Raw genomic sequence first — 21,342 nt, forward strand, 5'->3', positions numbered from 1 at the left:
ATCTGAGCCGCTCTGAGGCAAAATTTTAGAGCTGCCCTCTAAAGGTCACTCCTGATCCTGCAGTTATCATTCATAAAATTTATATCCACTGCTTTTTTTTTTCACTGAACTCCTTTTTGTTATTACTTTGAAGTAAGCTTCTTAATATTATATTTTTAATATATATATATATATATATATATATATATATATATATATATAAATATATATATATATATATATACACATGGCATTTTGAGAAGGATATGATGCTATTTAAAAGCAAGACACTTTTTTAATAATGGTACTTTGTTTAATTTTACTTGAACCGTTTTTTCCATTTAACCTTATTTTGAGTTACTTTTATACTTATTTATCCCCCATATAGAGGGGGGGGGGTTTGATGTGCATTATTTAATATAATATTATATATTTAAAACACCTCAGAAAAACTGCCAAAAAATCCCATTATTTCTATACAAAATCTTAAAAACCAACTGAAAGCAGATCTACAAGTTAACAATTAATTAGATTAAGTCACAATGAATTACACAAACTGAATGTCTGTCCTTTAGCCAGGGACAACGATGCGAAGCGTCCATATTAGCAAAAACATTGTGAACTGTTAAAAAAATAAACTTTAGTTAGGGCATAATTATTATATGCTGATATAACCTAATTGCCTTCAGGAAATTAAGTGCGTGCAACCCAGACATTTTAAAGCGGACCTAATATGCCCATTTATACAAGATGTTAAATAATTCTCTGATGGCCCTAGATTGTGTATGTGAGAGGTTTTGGCTCAAAATACTACACAAATAAGCTTTTATACTTTTTTGAAAAGGGCCCTTTTAGGCTTTGAACCAACTTGTGCTGTTTTTAAAAGAGCGCAGAGCAATAAACTTCTCTGCATCAGAAAATATGATGTGTCTAAGAAGGTGGCAGTCAATGGAGCTTAGTGTTCATTTGTGCATCCTAAAACTCATAATTTATAGTGCCTCTTAGTCATTGACTATCTTTGGCAGGTTTGGCATAAAAATACTATCAGAGAATGACGGCTTCTCACTCGGGCTGATTATGCTAATGAAGCAGAGATGATAATGAGCAGGACATGTGGAAAGGGAGAATGTCAATAAAAGTGTTTTTACAATTTAAAAAATATATATATATTTTTTTACCATTAGAGAGGCTGGCTATATTCTCACATTGTTGTCACACACCTGTGTTTAAACCCCTTAAAGTGTTTCTGTTTTTTTTTCCCTTCATAACAGGTCCCCTTGAAACGCCTTTGAAATGCCAGTGAATCAAACTGAAACAGTGTTCCACGACAGGCATCACAAACACTTCTAGCAGATAACAAACTGTGAATCAAACCCACAAAATCTGAAATAAAGATCATACACTGAACCATATCTAAACAAGGCTGAATTAGTTGGATTTCGTCACCATTAGACTCAGAAACTAAAAAAGTTTGCTAGCTTCGAGCAACAGCCCAGTGATCTCTCAACTATTCAGACACAAAGTCCAGAATTACATCTTGCCTTTATTATCAATCATAATTTGTTTGTTCAAAAAGGTTTATCAATTTTTCTTCAAAACAAGCAAACATGATATGCAGTCAGGCATGCATTTAAAGCATAATGAAATTCAGAATTACCGCATACAGCAGATCATCCTGATGGCCTATACACGTACAGTAGTGGAGTGTTATTAAATGGTCACTTCATTAAACAGCTGCACAAATATTGGTTTAAGTCATTTAGAAAGACAAAAAGATTTTATTATTATTATTCATACCAATAAATTTATTAACTTTGGAGCCAAAAATTACTTCACCATTAAATTACTGGTGTGCTGCAAACAATAAAATAATCTCTTGAAGAAATATATTAATTTCTACAATATAACATTTTCATTTGCGCAAGTAGTTAAGTAAACAATCATGCCAGTAATTCAAACTAAAGCTAAAAATGAACGCAAATAACATTTTAGCAATTAGATAAAAGCAGTTAACCTCAAAATAATTAGAATCATAATTTGCCATCCTTGTCTCATTTCAAACCCCTATAAAAAATCTGTTCATCTCTGAATCTCAAATAAAGTAATAAAAAGATGTGTGTGCTGCCATTGAAAGTCTATTTACCGCAAACTTTGGCGTATAAAAAAAATTTCTCATATTTCAGGAAAATATCTTCATGTGTGTTTCAGAGATGACCAAGAAGTCTCATTGGTTTGGAATGAAGAAGGGAAGGAAAAGATGACACTTTATTTATTTAGGTTTGAACTAACCCTTTCAGTTATATTAGAAGGACTAGGTCAGTAGCAAAATCTTGCCTTAATTTTCTATTATACAAACTACAGCTTGAAAACGGGTATAAAAACATCTCTGACTCTTAGAGTCACCACCACTTTTTCCAACCTGAGAACACAGCACTAATGATGTTTTTTTCACTTTACTCTCTCTGAAATCTTTCAGGTCAGCGAAAAAGGGAGAGAGAATGTCTCTGGACAGGCGTGCATCTCAATTCAGCAGAGATTGTTTGTTTGGACCTCTGGATGGCTTCAGCATAGATGTAAGACAGACTTATTGATCTCAGGGTTGGTCCAGTCATTTCGTAGGTCATCCAGATGGTTGTCAAAGTCTACAAGACTCTCGTATGATTTGTTTTCTAAAAGTGCTGCAGTGATCTTCTGCGCCTCCAGCCAATCCTCAAAGCAGTCACTGCAATTTAAAGAAAGAGTTATGGAATGACAAATTATATCTAGGTCCTTTATATACACAAGGCAAAATGATTAGCCCTTCTGTGTTTTTTTTATTTTTTATTCTTTTTCAAGTATTTTCCAATTGAGTTTTTCCTTAAATATTTTTTTTTATTTGGAGAAAGTCATATTTCTTTCAGTTTGACTGGAATAAAAGGTTTTAAGGTCAATAATAGTAGCCACCTTGATAGGCTACAGAACAAACCACTGACTGTTGTCCAATGACTTGCCTAATTACCCAACTTGCCTAGGTAAAACTTTAAATTGCACTTCAAGCTGAATACTAGTATTCTGTAAAACTAGTAAAATATTATACGCTGTTATTATGGCAAAGACAAAAATGAATTATTAAAACATGCATTTAAAAATTATTTAAAAAAAAAGTTCTAGGACTAATTTTGTTCGCTGGATCATTACAGAAGTTATCATACTACTTCGTTTTTGTATTCAAATACAAAACAAAACTTGGACACTTTTATATAAAATTGTAATGTTTACTCCAATTCATTGGTTAAATGTAAACAATTATACACCAGTTGCAAAACATACCTTATTTATTTACACAAAAAAAAAAACAAGACGCCACTTAATTGAAACCCAATACAAATAAAGTGCATGTATAACATACAATAGCGCAAATATTTAGCAAAATGCCTTTTCAGAGCCAGCAATTTTATGAGCATGATAAACATACAAGCTATTGTGTGATATTATAATAAATGTTCTAGTTCTCAGCACTAAAAATACTAAATATTTCTGAAAATAAAATAATTTAAATAATAACAACAAACTTAATATTAAGCCATACAGCCTTTGTTTTATTAGGTAACTAATGAAGAACATTTTGGTTAGAACAAAAATTATTTGTTTTACAAATGTTGAAAGTCATTTAAGCAAAAAGAATGTCCTTTTAGCAGTTACACTGTAACCGCTAATAAAAATTATAGTAAAAATGTATAACTATTTAAAAAAGCCTACTCACGTGCTTGGCTCTCTGCACTTCCACTTGTTGTCATGGTGATCATAAATGAAGAGAACCGGTACAAAACACTCCATAGTAAATCTGCTGTTGTCCATCTGATGGTGACAAAACCATGCAGTTTTACTATGTGACACGACTGTACTTCTACCTATTTTAAATAACACACTTTATTTAAATTACCATTATCATGGCAGCCTCACTGAAATTTTCAGAGATTCTTGCAGCAACCTTCTCAGCCACCTGGTTTGGTCTGAAAGATTTGTTAAGTCAATATCACACAAGCATACTCTCAGGAAATCATGAAAAACATTTTAAGCCCAAAGTTTACCTGGTTTCCTTAATACGTTCATTTGCTTGGTAATATCCAGCAATGACATACTTGTTCTCTTTGCACCATGTATCAATCTGAGGAAAGAAAAGCATTATATCTTTAATGTTTCCTTCTGATTGAATTGAAGGCCCTTTGAGTGTGATTAAGGTTCATAAATGTATGATGCAATGTTACTTATAGAAAAAACAAAAACAACAGCAGATGCCAGTTCGTCACCTTGGAATTATAAAGTTCTATCTGCATTCTGAATGATTTTTTCCCTTCCATAGCAAACAGTATGTGTGAAACATTTGTTTTTAAAATAATAACAAGAATAATTTAATAAGAATATGTGAATAACTCAATTTTGACAAAAATGTCAGATGGAACCTTATAATTCTAAGGTGACAAGTTGTTCTGAGTTCCGTCCATAAATGTTTTCTACTCAAATGTTTCTACAGATGCCATAAATCCAAACAGAGAAATGAATAAAATTAATGCTGTGTACCAATTCACATACTATCTGTCCTAAAAAGCATTTACAAATTTAATTAGTCTGTCCCAAGTCATTGTATGTTGAAAAAAAAAGTACATCAAAGGGTCCCGGATGGTCTACTATTCCAGTAGAAGCGTTGAACTGCCCATACTCTTAATCACTAATACTGCCAACAATACACTGCACGTTGGACACCAATTCAATAAGAACCACCAAGTTGGGTAAAAAAAAATGTAAACAATCTACAAACATGGTGGATGTGCAAGACCAACCGTCAAGTAGAGAGGCTTTGCTAAAGTTGTTAGAATGACTTTTAAATAATATCTAGCCAACTGGAAAATATTTAAATCACGTTTTCCATGCTATCATTCATCTGCAACAACAATGTGAACTTATATAAAAGACATGTTTGGACATTAACTTCTGAATGCATAATTATCTTAACACCTAAGATTTCTCTGCAAGACTCTGGAATGGCAGATTAACCTGCTGCTGCTACTCCAATAAGGTAGGTAATTAAATATGAAAGAAATAGGGATGGTGTGTGGAGATGATTGACGGGATTTAACAAAGCAACGTAATAGTCCGTAAATGAGGAAGTCCCAAAGCTTGTGTTATACACTCAGATGTACGTACTTTTTTTTTTTTTTTACAAAACAGTACATATGTTTAATAGGAAGTACGTTAAGTATGCTAATTTGGATTCATCACGTGTGTTCTGCAAGCGTTTCCCATTCCATGCATTATTGTTATAATGAAAGATGTTTATGTGAGAAATACTAAGCAGGTGGCATTAATTACAAATAAATAAACAAAAATGCGGATATACCCATTGTATAATCAAAATGACATCATTACCAAGCATTCTGTGATGTTAAAGAGTAATTCCTTGTAAACTGTCATAATCCAATACATAAACGATTATAAAATTAACCTGGTTGTGATATTATGGTATATCAGGTCAAAATAAATATCTCAAGATCCTTTAAGCATTATAGTGACAACTTATGTTTCTGGTGTACAACCAAACTTTATTATAATCATAATTTACTGTTGCATGTTGTGCATGAAGAAGATTAAAGCTACATAGAAAACCACCGTAGAACTATGGAATACAGACATGAATACATTATTTTCTTTGCAATATTGCATTTTTTTGTGTACTGCTATGGGTTAAATAACAACATATTGATTAAATTACAGTTTTAAACTTGTCACAGCAAACATGGATTGCAATCGAACAGCTCATTTAGAATTTGTTCAAGACTTCAGACCAAACTTACAAGTTATAATAAAAGTTTATCATTTGCATGTGCTTATAAGGACTCATTTAACATTGAGCGAGTTTAAAGCATTTGAGAAAGAAATTATAATGTTTGGTTCCTTAACAATGAATGATTTCATATGGTGAACTACCATGCAGTATTATTTTATTATTACATTTTTGTACCTGAATATGTTTAGACTCAGAAACAAAGAACTGTTCGTTTGATTTAAAACTTTGATTAGCTGTTTTTATCTAGGCATGCAATCTATTAAGAATCATTCCCCTTTTAATAACAGTTTTTTTTCATAAAAAATAAAATATAATCATGTGATGGAGCTAAATGATATTAAAGATGCAATTTAGATTTGGTAATGTTCAGACATATTTATTTGTTTAGACTTCTTAGTGACTTTTCCTTCATTTGTTTACTCAAAAGTATGTTGGACAGCAACATCACAAAATTAATTGGTGTTTCTTGTTAGCTATATGTCATAAACAAAATTTATGGATCTAAACCTATTATTATTATTATTGTAGCAACGTTTGGTTTAGGAGGACTTTACAGTCGACCTCGAAAAAAATGTTGTAATACTGAAAACTGTATATGCACCCTTTGTATGCCCTTTCAAATAAAATGTAAAGAATTACATATTTTTCCCCCATTTTATCTTGGCAACATGTTTGTGTAACGTGTATAACGTTACTTGTTTTGTCAATTACTGTACTGTTGAATGTTTACTGTTGGATAACATAAAAAACACAAACAAACAGAACAACAACAGAATCACCAACGTGAGGAACCGACTCCTGCCTACAATCACTAACGTTACTTATATCCTTCCACAAGTGGTTTACCATAGACAGACTCATTCATAAGCTTATAAACTGTTTGAAATTAATGATTAACGAACAGCGTTAGAGAAAACGACACAATCATATAATCAACCGAATATTAACAAATAAGGTGGAAAACTTTTTTTTTTATTATTTGGTCTCAGTGGAAAATCACTTTCGACGAATCTGTGGCCGAATCTTCTGGAAAGCCAGGTGATATTCATTGCGTGCACATGAACGTCCTGTCAGCTGTCAACGACATTTAAGCTGCTGCGTTACAAAATATTAAAATGACCGTTAAACCGTTAGAGTATGCCCGTTGTAACCATAAACCTTCATCCGAAATTAAACAAACAAAAAAAAAAAGACTCTTCTTACCAACGTGAGAGCCACCTCCAGCATGGGGGCCAGCGCCAGAGACCCGTGGAACAGTGGCACACAATCCACGCAGAGCACCGAGTCTCTGGGATTGTCCTTCTTCTTGTGTTTCTCGGCGACCAGCAGTCCGTTCACCGCGCAGTGAGGATATTTAGCGGCGTGCAGCAGCATCTTACAGTACGCTTGAGTGGTGAGTTTTAAAGACATGTTTACAGACCTTACTGTAATAGAATTCCCTTTCGTCAACAAAGCCTAGTAATGTCGTTGAAAAAAATGCCAGTCATAAAAATTCAATTGTACATTCACCGCGCCTAAAGTATGGCATTTGACTGAAGTTCATTGAAGACGCTATTCCTTTATTTGTTACACGTCAACCACCATTCTGGATCTGACATGCACAGCTCATGAACTGGTTGGAGTTTCTTCTTCTTCCTTGGGAGTTAATGGCAGACCACTTTGAACTGTGCATTCCCGCCACCTACTGGATAGGAATGTGAAGCGGATAATGATTGGAACCTGTGATAGCGGTAAAGGCAAATAGAGGAAAAAGTGAAAATAAAATACTCATTTTAAGTGGGATATATCCATCAAGTGAATATTTAAGATTTGGATTTGAGTCTAATAAATGTATATTTTGTGATGATATTGAAACAACAGATCATTTGTTTTTTCACTGTATGTTTGTGGATGCATTATGGTCAGATGTTTATGACTGGCTTTACCCAAAGATTCCACGCCTCTTTACTGTGAATGACATCATTTGTGGACTTGAAATGGACAGTAAGGAAGATGCCTTCCTAATCAACAACATTCTTATGCTTGGAAAATTTTACATACATAAATCAAAATAATTGAAGGTGAAACCAATGTTTTGTGCTTTTGATAATGAGATTCTTTCATAAATAAAATCCCTTAAGATAATGAAAACAAAAAGTGCAATTAATCTTTTATCTTTGATCGAAAAGTATCAATTACAGGAAACCCCCTAGTTCTTTTTATTTATTTTTAAGATTTATTTATGTGTATTATTTTACTTAAAATAATTTATGTAACATATTATTTGTTCTTTATTTGCACCTGTTACCTTTTTTGTAGTGTAAAGGTGTACTGATAATTCCAAGTTATTGTACATTATATGTTCAATAAAAAAAGACTCCTACATTTTATTGATCAATTTTATTTCTTTTAAGAAAAAGAAAAATTTATTAACTATTTTTGGTTGATTTGGGCCATTTCTTAACAGAACCTGAGATGGCAAGTTATTTAGTCCCAAATGTCTTAATGAATAAAGGAGTATAAAGGCAATATTATTTCAAATTATGGAACATTCCAGCAATTCGGGAAGGCAGGAGAGAAGTGTAAAATGCTGGTGTGGTTCTAGTTAAAATAACCCTTCAGTTCAGTTTTGTATAAATGTCACTGCTAAAGTTAAGTTTAGTTCAGATTGGTCTAATTGTAATGTAAAACGTAACTTTTGTACTCATATTCACAAAGAAATTAACTCTCTGATGCAAAGAATGAACTCTGATGCATGTTGTAGTTTTGTTTTGATAGCCCAGTGTGAGACATTAATAACCTTGACAAAAAACATCCTTTGTATTTTCAGTTTGTATTTGGATTTCATTGGTTTAGTCATTTGCGTTTTCCACACTTTGCACATTTATTTCCCTATTCCCCATGCACTCTACAGCTTTCTGTCAAAGTTTAAACATCTTGGTGGAATTAAAACATACAATTTAATACTGGACATCTCATGTAGGCATGTTTTTTTGCACAACAGATTCTTTAAAATGCACCTTTTTAAAAAACTTCAGCAAAATTAACATTACAAATGTCATATTAAAATGTATTGTTAATGTTCCTTCTAAAGAAATGTTTCATTTACTTTTTATAATGTTGTTAGGCAAACCACTTGCATCTCATTTAATTTAACTGTAGTCTATCCTTAATCCAATTTATTATTTAAACCGATAATAATTTACTACCTTAAAACATTTGATTCTATACATTGCAGTAGGAGACAATTACAAGTAGCACTCTGCCCTGTACTCAAATTCAGACATTTTGCACTAATTTTCATATGACATTGAAAACAGTTCGAGAAGACTGATATATTACCCACTTTTATCTAGGCCAGAGATGCCCAAAGTAGGGCCTGTGGGCCTAAGTTGGCCCAATGTAACCTTTGATTTAGCCCACCATCCCATCTGAGAAAGGTGTGAGAATGATGGAAAGGGTTGGGGAGAATGCCTTTCATCATCTCTAATTTGACAAAACCTTATTTGTTTGTTTGTTTGTTTTGTTGCTGAGATACAAAAAGCAAACTGACATTAAATGTTTCAAATAAATGTTGAAAATGAATCTGGGTTTTTAAATGTAAATACTGTTACTCGACGGATAGAGGACTATACAGAAGACATCAGCGAGCAAATCAAGGCAAAACTACTCCATTTTCTTAAAAATGAGATTGGTTTTGTTTTTGTTGTAATAAGTTAATTATAAAATGTAAAATATATATACTGTTTTAGTTAATACAAAGCAATGTTTTATAGTTATTTTTAAATATTATTAAAAAAATTGGAAATTACCCACTAGTAAAAGTTTGGGCACCCCATGATCTAGCCTAACTACAACGAGTGCGTTTGCTTTAACTTATATTGTTATAGAACTTTAATAATAATGTGTCTTTCAATATATGCTGTAATGGCAAAAAAAAAAAAGTTCCGCTGGTTGCTGATGCAAAGAGCCAAAACGATCATTATAAGAGCGGTGCACTCATAATAGGCATTCATTTTTTGTATAATTTATGTGCATTACAATATAAATTTTGCGTATATGCAACAATACAAAAGCACAATATTTTACTAAAAATGACTTGGTTGTAGGACCGAATTATTCGTCAGCCATAACAGGTCATAATGCTCTACCCACACATTTCCTGTTCAAGTCTTTCACTTCCTTTATCCTTCCTCGAGCGAGCGGCGGTCGGAGACGCTAGGTGAGAGACAGCTAACCGTTTTTGTTTTGGTAGAAAACAAAATCAAAGATATCTTGATGTGTACATTGTCTTGTTTGGTGTAGTACTGCTTAATTAACCCTGAGTGTCGAAACTAGCAATTAAACGAGTTTCAGATTGTGCTAGAGATATCGAGGTTGCTGCGGATGGTGACTGATGCTGGGTTAGCTTTTTAGCATTAGCCGAATACCGGTGCATGTGTTTTAAACTATCCACCACAGTGTTAAAACGTATTCAAAAACAGACTTTGTTATATGCCATCATGGTGCTCCTTTTATTATATATGAGTTATTATGTTTAACTTGTTGCTTTTGTTATTCATTCGCTCTTTATAAAGATGTGACCTTGTGATGTTAGTTAGCCATTCATGTCAACGTCAGTGTTATTGCCACTAGTACTGCTGTGTGTACTGATAAAAATATACTTTTATGATTAGCAAATGCATAAACTGTTTAATTCAAATGCATTTTCGAGGTAATGGAGTCATAATAGTATCCTTTGATCGTGGAATTTTTGTCGAGTACGTCTTAGTTGTTAAGTGCATCTTTTCATTAATGGTGTATATATGTATTATTAATGGTGTATGTATGTATATGTGTGTGTGTGTGTGTATATATATATATATATATATATATATATATATATATATATATATATATATATATATATATATATATATACCAAGCAATACATACACACACACACACCGTTTAAACTGAGACATATTCAACAGTGCATAATGCATAGAATGGACAATTTTTCAGATAAAAATAACCTCTGAACCACTAAAATTAATGTTTCTGTACATAAGTAAAAATCCATTCAGCATTCTACTCTGCTTGAATATATTTGCTCTAGTTCTGCAATTGTCACTTGTTGCTTCTGTCAAACTGGAGTTGTTAAAAACATATGATTTTAAAACACTGTTTGTGTTTGTCATTTTACTCACAGAATGTTGGCAACTACGGCATTTCGTCTTGTTGGTAAACGGGCCTTGTCCACCTCCATCTGCCTTCGTGGTGCTCATGGTAAAATTTATTTAGTTTCCCATCTCACTTATTTTATTAATAATTATTTATTAATAATTATTTATACTTAAGTAAAATAATGCAATTAAATAAAGTTTTTTTCCACATTTTTCGAGTGCCTTGGACTTGCTTTTTGCTGTTTATAAATATTTTTTTCCCAAGTTGTCTTGTTTTTCCATAACTGTATGTTTACAAATCATGTAACGGTTGTTTAAATTACCCTCTCAGGAGTTGCGAAGGTCGAGGACTACTCACTCCCTGCATACTTTGACAGACGAGAGAGTCCTCTTCCGGAAATCAAGTTTGTGCAGCAGCTGAGTGCTGAACAGAAGTCTCTCAAGGAGAAAGAGAAGGGATCCTGGGCTGCGCTGTCCAAAGAGGAGAAGATTGAATGTGTGTGATATGAGAATTGAAAATAAAAAACGTTGTTGTTTGAGAGTTTTTATTTCAATGTGCTAATTTCCATTTTTTGATTTCAGTATATCGTATCAGCTTCAAGGAAAGCTTTGCTGAAATGAATCAAGGATCAGGAGAGTGGAAATCAGTGGTTGCAGGAATCTTCTTCTTTGTCGGCTTGACTGGCTTAGTAGTTTTGTGGCAGAGGAAGTTCGGTAAGTGTTTGACTTCAACATGCCTTATAAAAGGTATTGCTGATTACCTCATCCAGGAAATATTGAAAGAAATTGTCTTTTCTTTTTATTAGTTTATGGAGATGTCCCCAATACCTTTGATCCTGAGTACAAGCAGAAGGAGATCCAGAGGATGCTGGATATGAGAATCAACCCTGTTCAGGGATTTTCTGCCAAATGGGACTATGAAAACAACGCTTGGAAGAAATAAATTATGTAAAAATTTATCTGTTGGACCAGGCACACACACCTTCTAACCAATAAACAGAAAAAAGTCTGCAGTTATTGTTTGTCCACCTGTTACCTTCAAATGGTTTTGGAAGTTGACTTCCTCTTAAGGTTATGTATCATAAATAAAATGTCAATATCTCCCAAAGTAATTGTTTTATTTTCTCTAAAGATACATATTGTGCATAATTTTCATATATTTTTAGATAATCGTACAAGTAAAATAATTATTATTCTTAAATTCAAATGAATAACTTCATTTTGTCAATGGGATTAGAGTTGAAAGCATATACATTCCTTTAACATAGACGAAAACAGAAATGTATGGAATTAAAGCAAATGCTATGGGATGAGAAATAGTCTGAATTCAGTTTTAGACCTACAGTGGCAGTTTTTTTAACAGTCATCTACGCTGCATGTTTTTTTTTAAACGTGATATGCAGTTTATGAAGCTTTATCCTGATGAAGAGAGACATTATAAACTGCAGTTGAAGAATTCTGAAACAAAGCCTCGAGTGCCATCTGAACTTTTCTTGTAAAATAAGCATTTTCTCAGCCTGTTTATATTCAGGTTTTACAATTTAAAGGCAATAAAAATAACATTCTTTGCAATAACTGAAATTACTGAATTTACACAGGAGTCTGAGAATAGTTATTTTTAGAAGAAATTACAGCACTTTGGAGGCTCTTGCACGTGTGAAGCTGTTGGCTTCTTGAAAGAAATCATACATAAAAATACAGTTCTGCAATTTGCTCAAAAGATATCTTGAAGAATGGTGGTAACTTGATGGCCCTCGTTGGCTTGGTTTGGAAAATAATGTGAAAATAGTGGTAAAGTTTGGTAAATGATGGTAAATATTTTCATTTTTGTGGTGAGTTATGACAACGGCCTAACTTGTTTTTAATTCGAGATTAAACGTGAAGTTGTTTCGCTTGTGCTGTTTGTCAGTGAATCGAGTTCTGTGTATGATGCTTTTGTCAAAAGGACTAATATTGTGGTGAGGTTGTGGTCAAAGTTTACTCACAGCGAGTAAACGTTTATTGTAGTTAAGAAAGGGTTAAAGTCTATGCTGTGACGTCAAAAAGATTTAATGTTTTGATTTCGCCAGAATTCCGGAAGCTGTGTCACACCGACTGTTTTCTTCTGTGCGCTTACTGAATATAATTTGGACTTTTATTACTGAACGTAGTCGTTTTCAGAGACGTATGTCGTTTGTCAGATGCAATGAACATTCTGAGGTCTGTTTGCATGTAATCTTAACATTCGTTCATGATAAATAACCATGGGGAACGGAATGAATAAGGTAATGAGCGTTATAATCCTTGCGTATAATCTTGTTTATTTCTCATTACGGTAATGTCTGCCGTGTCAAATATCAGCTGCTATATTTATAAATTTGACATTTGAATAGCCTAGACGCCAGGCACACTCTGTACACTCTATACAGTTCTGTCTAATTCTTTAATTATTTAGCCTTTCAGTGCCCCTCACAAAAAAGTATACAGAGGTGGTACAACGTATGTTTTTACAAACACAAACCGATCACAGTAGGATGTATTGTTACAACACGTTGTAACATTGTGATAAAACAATGATATTTAACTAAACATCGTGTTATATCACGATTACACTGGGTGCGCAGTTCCTTAATAAATGTGTTAATTAGGTCAGCTCAGCTGTCTGCCTATGCAAATTGTTGTCAGGTTATTGAATTGTATATAAAACGGGACAAGTTAGGTCAACAATCAGATTTTTTTGTGTGTTATCTGAATGTCATTGGGTATATAAACGCAGCATTCATACAGCGACTTCCATATTTCGTGATGAGTAGGGAAAAAAAGTATGTCAAGACCATTATTATAGTATAAAATCAACGAATTCATAAATGTATAATTTATGCTATTAGCTTACTTTTTACCAGTTATGGCTTAAACTTAATCTGAAAATCTTCTTGTTTTTCAAAACCATAAGAAACCTAAATAAAAACTGTTAAATATATATATATATATATATATATATATATATATATATATATATATATATATATATATATATATATATATATATATATATATATATAATTTTTTTTACATTTCTAACGGGTATATTATGATGGACCCATATTTGCAGTGTAAATTCAAATGTTCAGCCTTTTACTGTTATGTGTAAAAAAGTAAAATAAACATTGTTTGTTTTACGCATAGGTCATTGATGGTCTCTATCTAGGAAATATAAGAGGTAAGCACATTTTTTAAGAAATTATTTGTTTTGTCATTATACTGTATACTATTATATAAATAAATAAATAAATGAAGGGGCGACACGGAGGCTCAGTGGTTAGCACTGTCACCTTACAGCAAAAAGGTCGCTGTTTCAAGTCCTGGCTGGGCCAGTTGGCATTTTGCTGTGGAGTTTGCATGTTCTCCCCGTGTTGATGTGGGTTTCCTCCAGGTGCTCTGGTTTCCCCCACAGTTGAAAGACATGCGCTATGAAAGGAATAAACTAAATTGACCGTTGTATATGTGCAAATGAGTGTGTATGGGTGTTTTCCAGTACTGGGTTGCAGCTGGAAGCGCTGTGTAAAACATGCTGGATAAGTTGACGGTTCATTCTGCTGTGACGACCCCTGATGAATAAAGGAACTAAGCCGAAGAAAATTGAATGAATGAATCTATGAATAAAATGTCAGGTGCAAAATAATAATACATTGTTCAAGAAAAATAGCCTAATGTAGGTAGAAAAAAAGGTAAAACTAAGGCAGAGCTTAAAAAAACAAGTGATTCTTATAAAGTTATTATGGTCAGAGCAGTGTGGGTAGGCATATTTAACTAGTCGTCAAAATAATAACACTTATGCCAGAAACTCAAAAAGTTGGAATGACATAAATAAATAAACAGGTCTTTATCTGTAAATATTTGATAGCGATCTTGCCATCAGTATTTCAGAGATTTTAACAGAACAATCAGAATTCAAAAGAGGACATGGTCAGTATCACCTGGTCAGTGAAGGGGTTTATTGATAAGGATGAGACCAAGGTAAACTGTTTAGTTCTAGATTCACAAGTACAAAATTCATCACTCTATCAGAACTGTTGTTAGTAACAAATTATTACTTGGGATACAACATGTGTAATTATAATATTAGTAATAGCATTTTAATGAATATTGGATGATAAATGGTAAATAATCTAAAGATCTTCATATCACATTGACCCTCAGCTGTTTGTGCTGCAAGAATGTTATTGTTGATGTTTGCTTACTTTAAACCCACTGATTACCTATCAACATCCAGACCTGCTGAGCACTATAATCTTTAAATCACTCACAAAAGTAGGCACATGCTGAACACAGTTTTGTCATTTAATGTTTCTGTACACAGACTCAGAGAACAGAGACAGTCTGTCCCGCAATGGCATCACCCATATCCTCTCTGTCTGCAACAATGCAAAGCCTGTGTTAGAGGTAAGTACAGTGTTCCACCTAAACCACAAGAAGAGAACTTTCTATTTCTGCTCTAATGCTGTAATATATTGTAGATGGGGTAATGTTACTTAATACATGTAATACATGGAACAAAGCCCATGTCAGTCTATATGGCAGGTTTTGTACACATTAAATGTCATAAAAATAGTGTGAATGTGTTGCTGGCATCTATTATTTTCAACAGTATTTTTTCCATACTATGGAAGTCAGTGGGGAAAAGCAATAGTTTCTTTGAATTGGTGAAATATTGCTTCAAAACCTGTACACAATATTGGCTCAGTAGATTTCTGTGGCATTTTTGTAATTATGTGAGGTTTTCATAGAACTAGGAGTATTGTCTATTATAATACTGTAATTGTTGTTTTAAGGATGTCCAAACTGACATTGTTAAGTGAATCACTAGAACCCATTAAAAACACACCTTTCACAGCCATATCACCCTCCGGGTCTAGACCGGTAGCTCACTAAAGCTAGGCAGGGCTGAACCTGGTCAGTACCTGGATGGGAGACCACATGGGAAAACCAGGTTGCTGTTGGAAGTTCTGTTAGTGCAGCCAATACGGGGTGCTCACCCTGTGGAATGTGTAAGTCCTTATGCCCAAGTATAGTGACAGGGACACTATACTGTCAGTAAGCACCATTTTTCACCAAAATAAACCAAAAGTCCTAACTCTCTGTGGTCATTGAGGGCATACTCACAGCACTCAAATATTTTGCCGAACAGATCCACAACTTTTGAAGCTAATAAATACTCATAAAAGTTGTGAGAGTGCAGCTGACGTGCAGTGAGGGGTTTGTACCTTTAATAAACTATGACAGTTCGCATTCATTAAAATGTAAGAATGATTAAAAAATTCAGATGAAACAGTCCCTTAAAAGTGACATCATGTCTTCAGTTTCGGATTCCAAGCGTACTGCACCAAAACCCAATCGAACCAAGCTTTAGCACACCTCTACCAATTATCGTGCCTGGGACACTCACACTTGACAACTAAACTATGAAACGAGCCTTGGCATGATTTGGATAGCATAATGTGAGTGCACCCTAAAAATCCCATGGCACTTCTTGTAAAAATTAGGGGTGTAACCCTGGTCTGGACAAATTCCCTCCCTCAGACCTTACCCATCATGGGCTCCAATTCGTCCACTGAATTTGCTACATCACTGTCTCTCCACCCACAATTAGTGTGTGGTGAGCGCACTGGTGCTATTGTCCTATGGCTACTGTTGCATCTTCCAGATGATGCCGAATGAAAATAATGATCAAAACAATATTATCCAGATGTTTTACAGTGTGATCGGCCCACTAGTTTGTCAATTAATGCTGTCCATCACACCCGTTTTCATCCTCATATGATCAAAATCACAACACTTTAAATGCATAATGGAATTTATTTGGTAAAAGTATTTCCATCGTAGTTTATGAGCATTTTGTTTTTATCGAATAAAAAAAGTTTATCCTACTCAGTTGTGTGCATACGTTTTATGGGTATTTTTGAATTGTATGCACGTCTTAGCATTTGCATCAAACCTTTTTTTCAATAATCTAAAATGTGCAAAACAATAGGTGAATGAAAGGTGATAGCTAGTACTGCCACTAAAATAAAAATATTTCACATGTCCAACGCCCTAAACTTTATGCCACAACATTCTAAAAATATACATATATATATATAATTTGCTCGTAAAACTTTACTAATCATCATTCTTGGATTTCAAACAAATAATCATTATAAAAAATGAAAATGAAAGCTGATGCAACCCTGTGTTAAACACAGTGCCAGCTTTTTTCTTTTTTTCTTTTTTTGGAGTGTGTTGCAACCATTAAAATAATAAGTGTGTTTATATTTACAAAATATAGTTGAGTTTATTAGTGAGAACACTGGCAATCTTTTCTGTACTTTCTTTGTCAATTAAATAAGAGTTAAAAATAAATAACAAATTACTCATTTTACATAATCTCCCAACCTTTTCATGAAATTTGGATTGGTTACCAACTTAAATATGTTTAATTGGCATGAAATAAATAAATGTCTATTAATGTCTATTAAATGTCTACAAATTAATTTTTTGCTCCTTTAAGACTAAATCCTACAATATTTCCTGGTTTATTTATAGAAGTGTTACAGAAAAATTAGTCTATGTCTTGCAGTGTGTGTAATGGTATTTGTCACAAACCAAATGTCTCCTCATGTATAGAAATACCAGTCATTTTTTTACCTTGTGAGGACTTTATTTTTGGAAGCAGCCCATAAATCATACAGAATTAAATATTTTAAATATGTAAAACTACAGACAGGGTTCCTAAGCAATTCCAGCCATGGGGCCCAAAAGTTCTAAAATGCACTTTTTGTACTTAATTTTTTATTATTATTATTATTATTTTGCTGTTTTTTCACATTTTATCTTCATACAAAATAATAATAACATGTAAAGCATCTTGTAAAACTTTTGAAACTATTTGTTTTCTTAAGATGAATTCACAACTAAGCATGATAAAGGAACTATTTCGTTTTTAAAACTAAATCTTTACTGATTTGACTGCTGAACTGGTCCATGATTGAAGGTGGGGGACCCATTTGTGTAGATGTAATAATTACAGTCCAATTAAAAATTTTAGACCCTCACCATAACAAATATAGAAAACAATGTTCTTTATAATTAATAGGTACAGTATCATTTATATACATCTAGGTATTTATTTGGGGGCCCTTAGATTTCCTGGGGCCTTAAAGCAGCCACTTACCTTGCTTATTGGTTAAATCCACCCCTTGACTTCAGAATGTGGTCTATGAGGGTTGGGGTAAAATGACAGGAGAAACATCAAACACAAAATGTACAGTTGCAATCTTTAGCCCTCCTTAGATTTTTTTTTTCTTTTTTAAATGTTTCCCAAATCATGTTTAACAGAGCAAGAAAATTTTCAGAGTATGTCTGATCATAATTTTTTCGTGGAGAAAGTCTTATTTGTTTTATTTCAACTAGAATAAAAGCAGTTTTAATTTTTTTTTTTTTTAATTTTAAGGTCAAAATTATTAGCCCCTTTAAGCTATTTTTTTTCCCGATAGTCTATACAGAACAAACCATTGTTATACGATAACTTGCCGAATTACTTTAACCTGCCTAGTTAACCTAATTAACCTAGTTAAACCTTTAACTGTCACTTTAAGATGTATAGAACTGTCTTGAAACATATCTAGTCAAATATTATTTACTGTCATCATGCCAAAGATAAAATAAATCAGTTATTAGAAATGAGTTATTATTCTAAACTATTATGTTTTGAATTGTGTTGAAAAAAGTCTTCTCTCCGTTAAACAGAAATTGGGGGCAAAAATAAACAGGGGCTAATAATTCTGGGGGGCCTATAATTCTGATTGCAACTGTATGTGAGTCTGTGTGTGTGTTTTGAGCAGAAGAGGGCAGCAGTGGTACGCTGACTGTACAGCTGTTAGTGAGGCAGTTTGTCTTCATTTTCAGTTTATAGACTATAACCACATAGCACACTTCACACTATAGTGTTAGAAACTACAACAATGATTCCAGCTTGGTTTCATGCATTTTAAAGAAGAAATGTACTCCAGATATGATCCATAGATACATGTTCACATGCTTTGGACTGGATGTTGTCTGCCATTTAGAACTGTGCTGAAATTCAAGGAAAACGAAACTGCTGTAAATGTTCATTTCATTTTAATGAGTTCCCTCTTATCGCACACACATATTGGTTATTAAAAGAAGCAGTATAATTTATCTACATGTATCTAAAATATAATAAGTGAAGTTTTCATGTAATTTTTTTTTTATGAAGACACACAGAGACTTGTAAATTGAATAAAAATCTATACATTTAAATTAAATTCAATAAATTAAACAAAAGCTGATTAACATGTACAGTATGTAAATGCTACTTGCTGTAAAGTGGTTTTTAAATAATTATAGCCAAATGACCACTTTTAGTGCTACAATATTTAGCCCCATAATAGTAATAATAATAATAATAATAAGATAAAAATTAAAAAATTAAAAATTTGTTGTAATCAATATGCTCATGGTCATATATTCTTGTCAACATTAAACATTACGTTATATTGTCTCTTGCTATGCTCCTTAAATAGAAACACTCCACATGCTTGATCAGTCTTCAGCTGAGGTGTCTCTGCAGCCTCTACTGCATCCAGGAGGAACATTTGATCATGTGCTGGATCATCAGGCTTATAACCTCCAGGCAGAAAAAAGTACCAGATGCTGTTGCAGAAACAGTATACAAGCTTTTGCAGTATATTTCAAGTTTTGGACATTAGGTTTTCTTTTCTGTCATGCTGTGTTTAGACATTTGAAAAGTATATAAGGAAGATCTATAATTTTGATATGGGGTAAGTTTATGTGAAAAGAAACTGTAAGCATTTTAGAATCATGTTAATTAAGTGAAAATTGTACGAAAATAACATGAATTGCGTTGTTATGGTCACAACAGACTGATGTGTTAAGAATTTTGAAAACGTGAATACAGATAGGACAAATTTTAGCAATTATAAATAAAAACTGTAAACGAGTGCCTCACTAAAAGTACACTGTTAAAAATGCAAGGATCATGCAATTCCTTCTTGTTGCCTCAATCCAAATCGATTAAGTTAACTTATTTGTTCTTGCTAATTAAGTGGATTGAACATAAAACAATTAAGTTGTCCCAAAAATCATAATAATTGTGTTGAACTCATTTTAAATAAGTTTGAACAAGAGTGCAAGCAAATTATATCTAACTGAAATGTTTTAACCATAATAAAGAAATGGCATAATAACAAAACAAAGCAAAAATATGATTTGCTTCAAAAACAAAGAAACGGGATGCATGCGGGAGCTGTACGCTCATTATGCTTTCACTTTGTTAATGTTTGTTAATGTTTGTAGTACCTTCCATGAGACAGAATGTGTTAAAGCAGCTTCACAGAGATCAACAGGGGAGACTGGAGATTTAAATGTCATTAACATTGTGAGGTCCAATAATTAGAATTGTGTATTGTTCAAAACAATGTTACAATGGGTGATTCAGCTACAAAAAGAGGACAATAGTGCAAGCATCTGGCTTATTCAGTTCAAATTTTGTTCTCATCAGATGTTGTCAGTCAGTCTGTGACTTTTACGATATATGATTCAGTTTACTTTAAATTTGTATTTGTTTTATTGGTATTAACTCCTTGAGATGGATCATCTCATTTTCTACAGGGTCCCACTGCATATCACAATCAACAAAACAAAACACAAATTAACATAACATCCACAAGACAACAAAACAGAAACATACAGTAAATCAAGGGGGAAAAGCATTGAGATTAAAAGATAAGAAGCGAAACAGAATACAACATATACAGATCAGTAAATCCAATTACAACGTAATCAATAACACCTTAAAGAAAAAACATGTACAATCCAAAGTAAAATATGATAATTACATTAAAAACTTAAATAATGCAATGGATCCAATATCAGTAGGTAAAGCATTCAACGGTTTAAAGCAACACCTTCTTAAGCTAAATCATAACGGAAAAATGCACATCACAATCTTACTGCAACTAAAGTGACTTATACACACCTGACACTGTTACTATGACTTGCTACATCATAAATATAGAGCCAAGAGGACTTAAATGTAGCATTAGTTTCAGTGTGCTTATATAGAAAACAAAACAAAAAAAATGTGAAAGTTTATTAGAATTAGTTATGCATGATAACAATGAAATGACACAAGGAGAAAGTACTGAACTGCTGAAACATTTTTAATACTTTATATAAAAAGCTTTTTTAATGATGGCAGCTTAAAGACACCACTCATATGGAGAATGAATCAGATGACAAGTGCTCATGTCTGATTTTCTTCACAGACTTACACAGAGTGTAAAAATGTTGGTGGTTCTGTTGGTCTCCTCAATCAAATCTGAGCTTTAATTTGTA

At 33.0% G+C, this 21,342-nt stretch overlaps 3 protein-coding genes across 4 annotated transcripts in view; 2 read left to right on the forward strand and 1 right to left on the reverse strand.

The window, feature by feature from the left end:
- Positions 1-1,504: 1,504 nt before the first annotated feature.
- emc8 (ER membrane protein complex subunit 8) lies at positions 1,505-7,443 on the reverse strand. The gene is made up of 5 exons (XM_056478911.1): positions 7,007-7,443; positions 4,050-4,126; positions 3,902-3,971; positions 3,722-3,816; positions 1,505-2,701 (listed from the first exon to the last, which is right to left on the reverse strand). Exons 1-5 carry the CDS (start codon positions 7,211-7,213, stop codon positions 2,542-2,544), a joined length of 609 nt encoding a protein of 202 aa, XP_056334886.1. The 5' UTR covers positions 7,214-7,443; the 3' UTR covers positions 1,505-2,541.
- Positions 7,444-9,897: 2,454 nt separating this feature from the next.
- Positions 9,898-12,055, forward strand: LOC130245305 (cytochrome c oxidase subunit 4 isoform 1, mitochondrial). The gene is made up of 5 exons (XM_056477958.1): positions 9,898-10,004; positions 10,974-11,050; positions 11,279-11,443; positions 11,530-11,661; positions 11,754-12,055. The coding sequence occupies exons 1-5, from the start codon at positions 9,925-9,927 to the stop codon at positions 11,888-11,890; spliced, it is 591 nt and encodes a 196-aa protein (XP_056333933.1). The 5' UTR covers positions 9,898-9,924; the 3' UTR covers positions 11,891-12,055.
- An 89-nt stretch (positions 12,056-12,144) lies between these two features.
- The window catches only part of dusp22a (dual specificity phosphatase 22a), a 43,303-nt gene continuing 34,105 nt past the window's right edge, over positions 12,145-21,342 (forward strand). Inside the window, exons 1-4 of one of the 2 annotated variants that reach the window (XM_056477956.1) lie at positions 12,145-13,211; positions 14,113-14,146; positions 15,287-15,369; positions 19,509-19,628. In XM_056477956.1, coding sequence (XP_056333931.1) covers positions 13,191-13,211; positions 14,113-14,146; positions 15,287-15,369; positions 19,509-19,628 — 258 coding nt within the window. In that variant the 5' untranslated portion in view covers positions 12,145-13,190. The remainder of the gene's footprint in view (positions 13,212-14,112; positions 14,147-15,286; positions 15,370-19,508; positions 19,629-21,342) is intronic. The other variant, XM_056477957.1, reaches the window with a different exon arrangement.

Source organism: Danio aesculapii, chromosome 18, assembly GCF_903798145.1.
Source record: "Danio aesculapii chromosome 18, fDanAes4.1, whole genome shotgun sequence".
Lineage (NCBI taxonomy): Eukaryota > Metazoa > Chordata > Actinopteri > Cypriniformes > Danionidae > Danio > Danio aesculapii.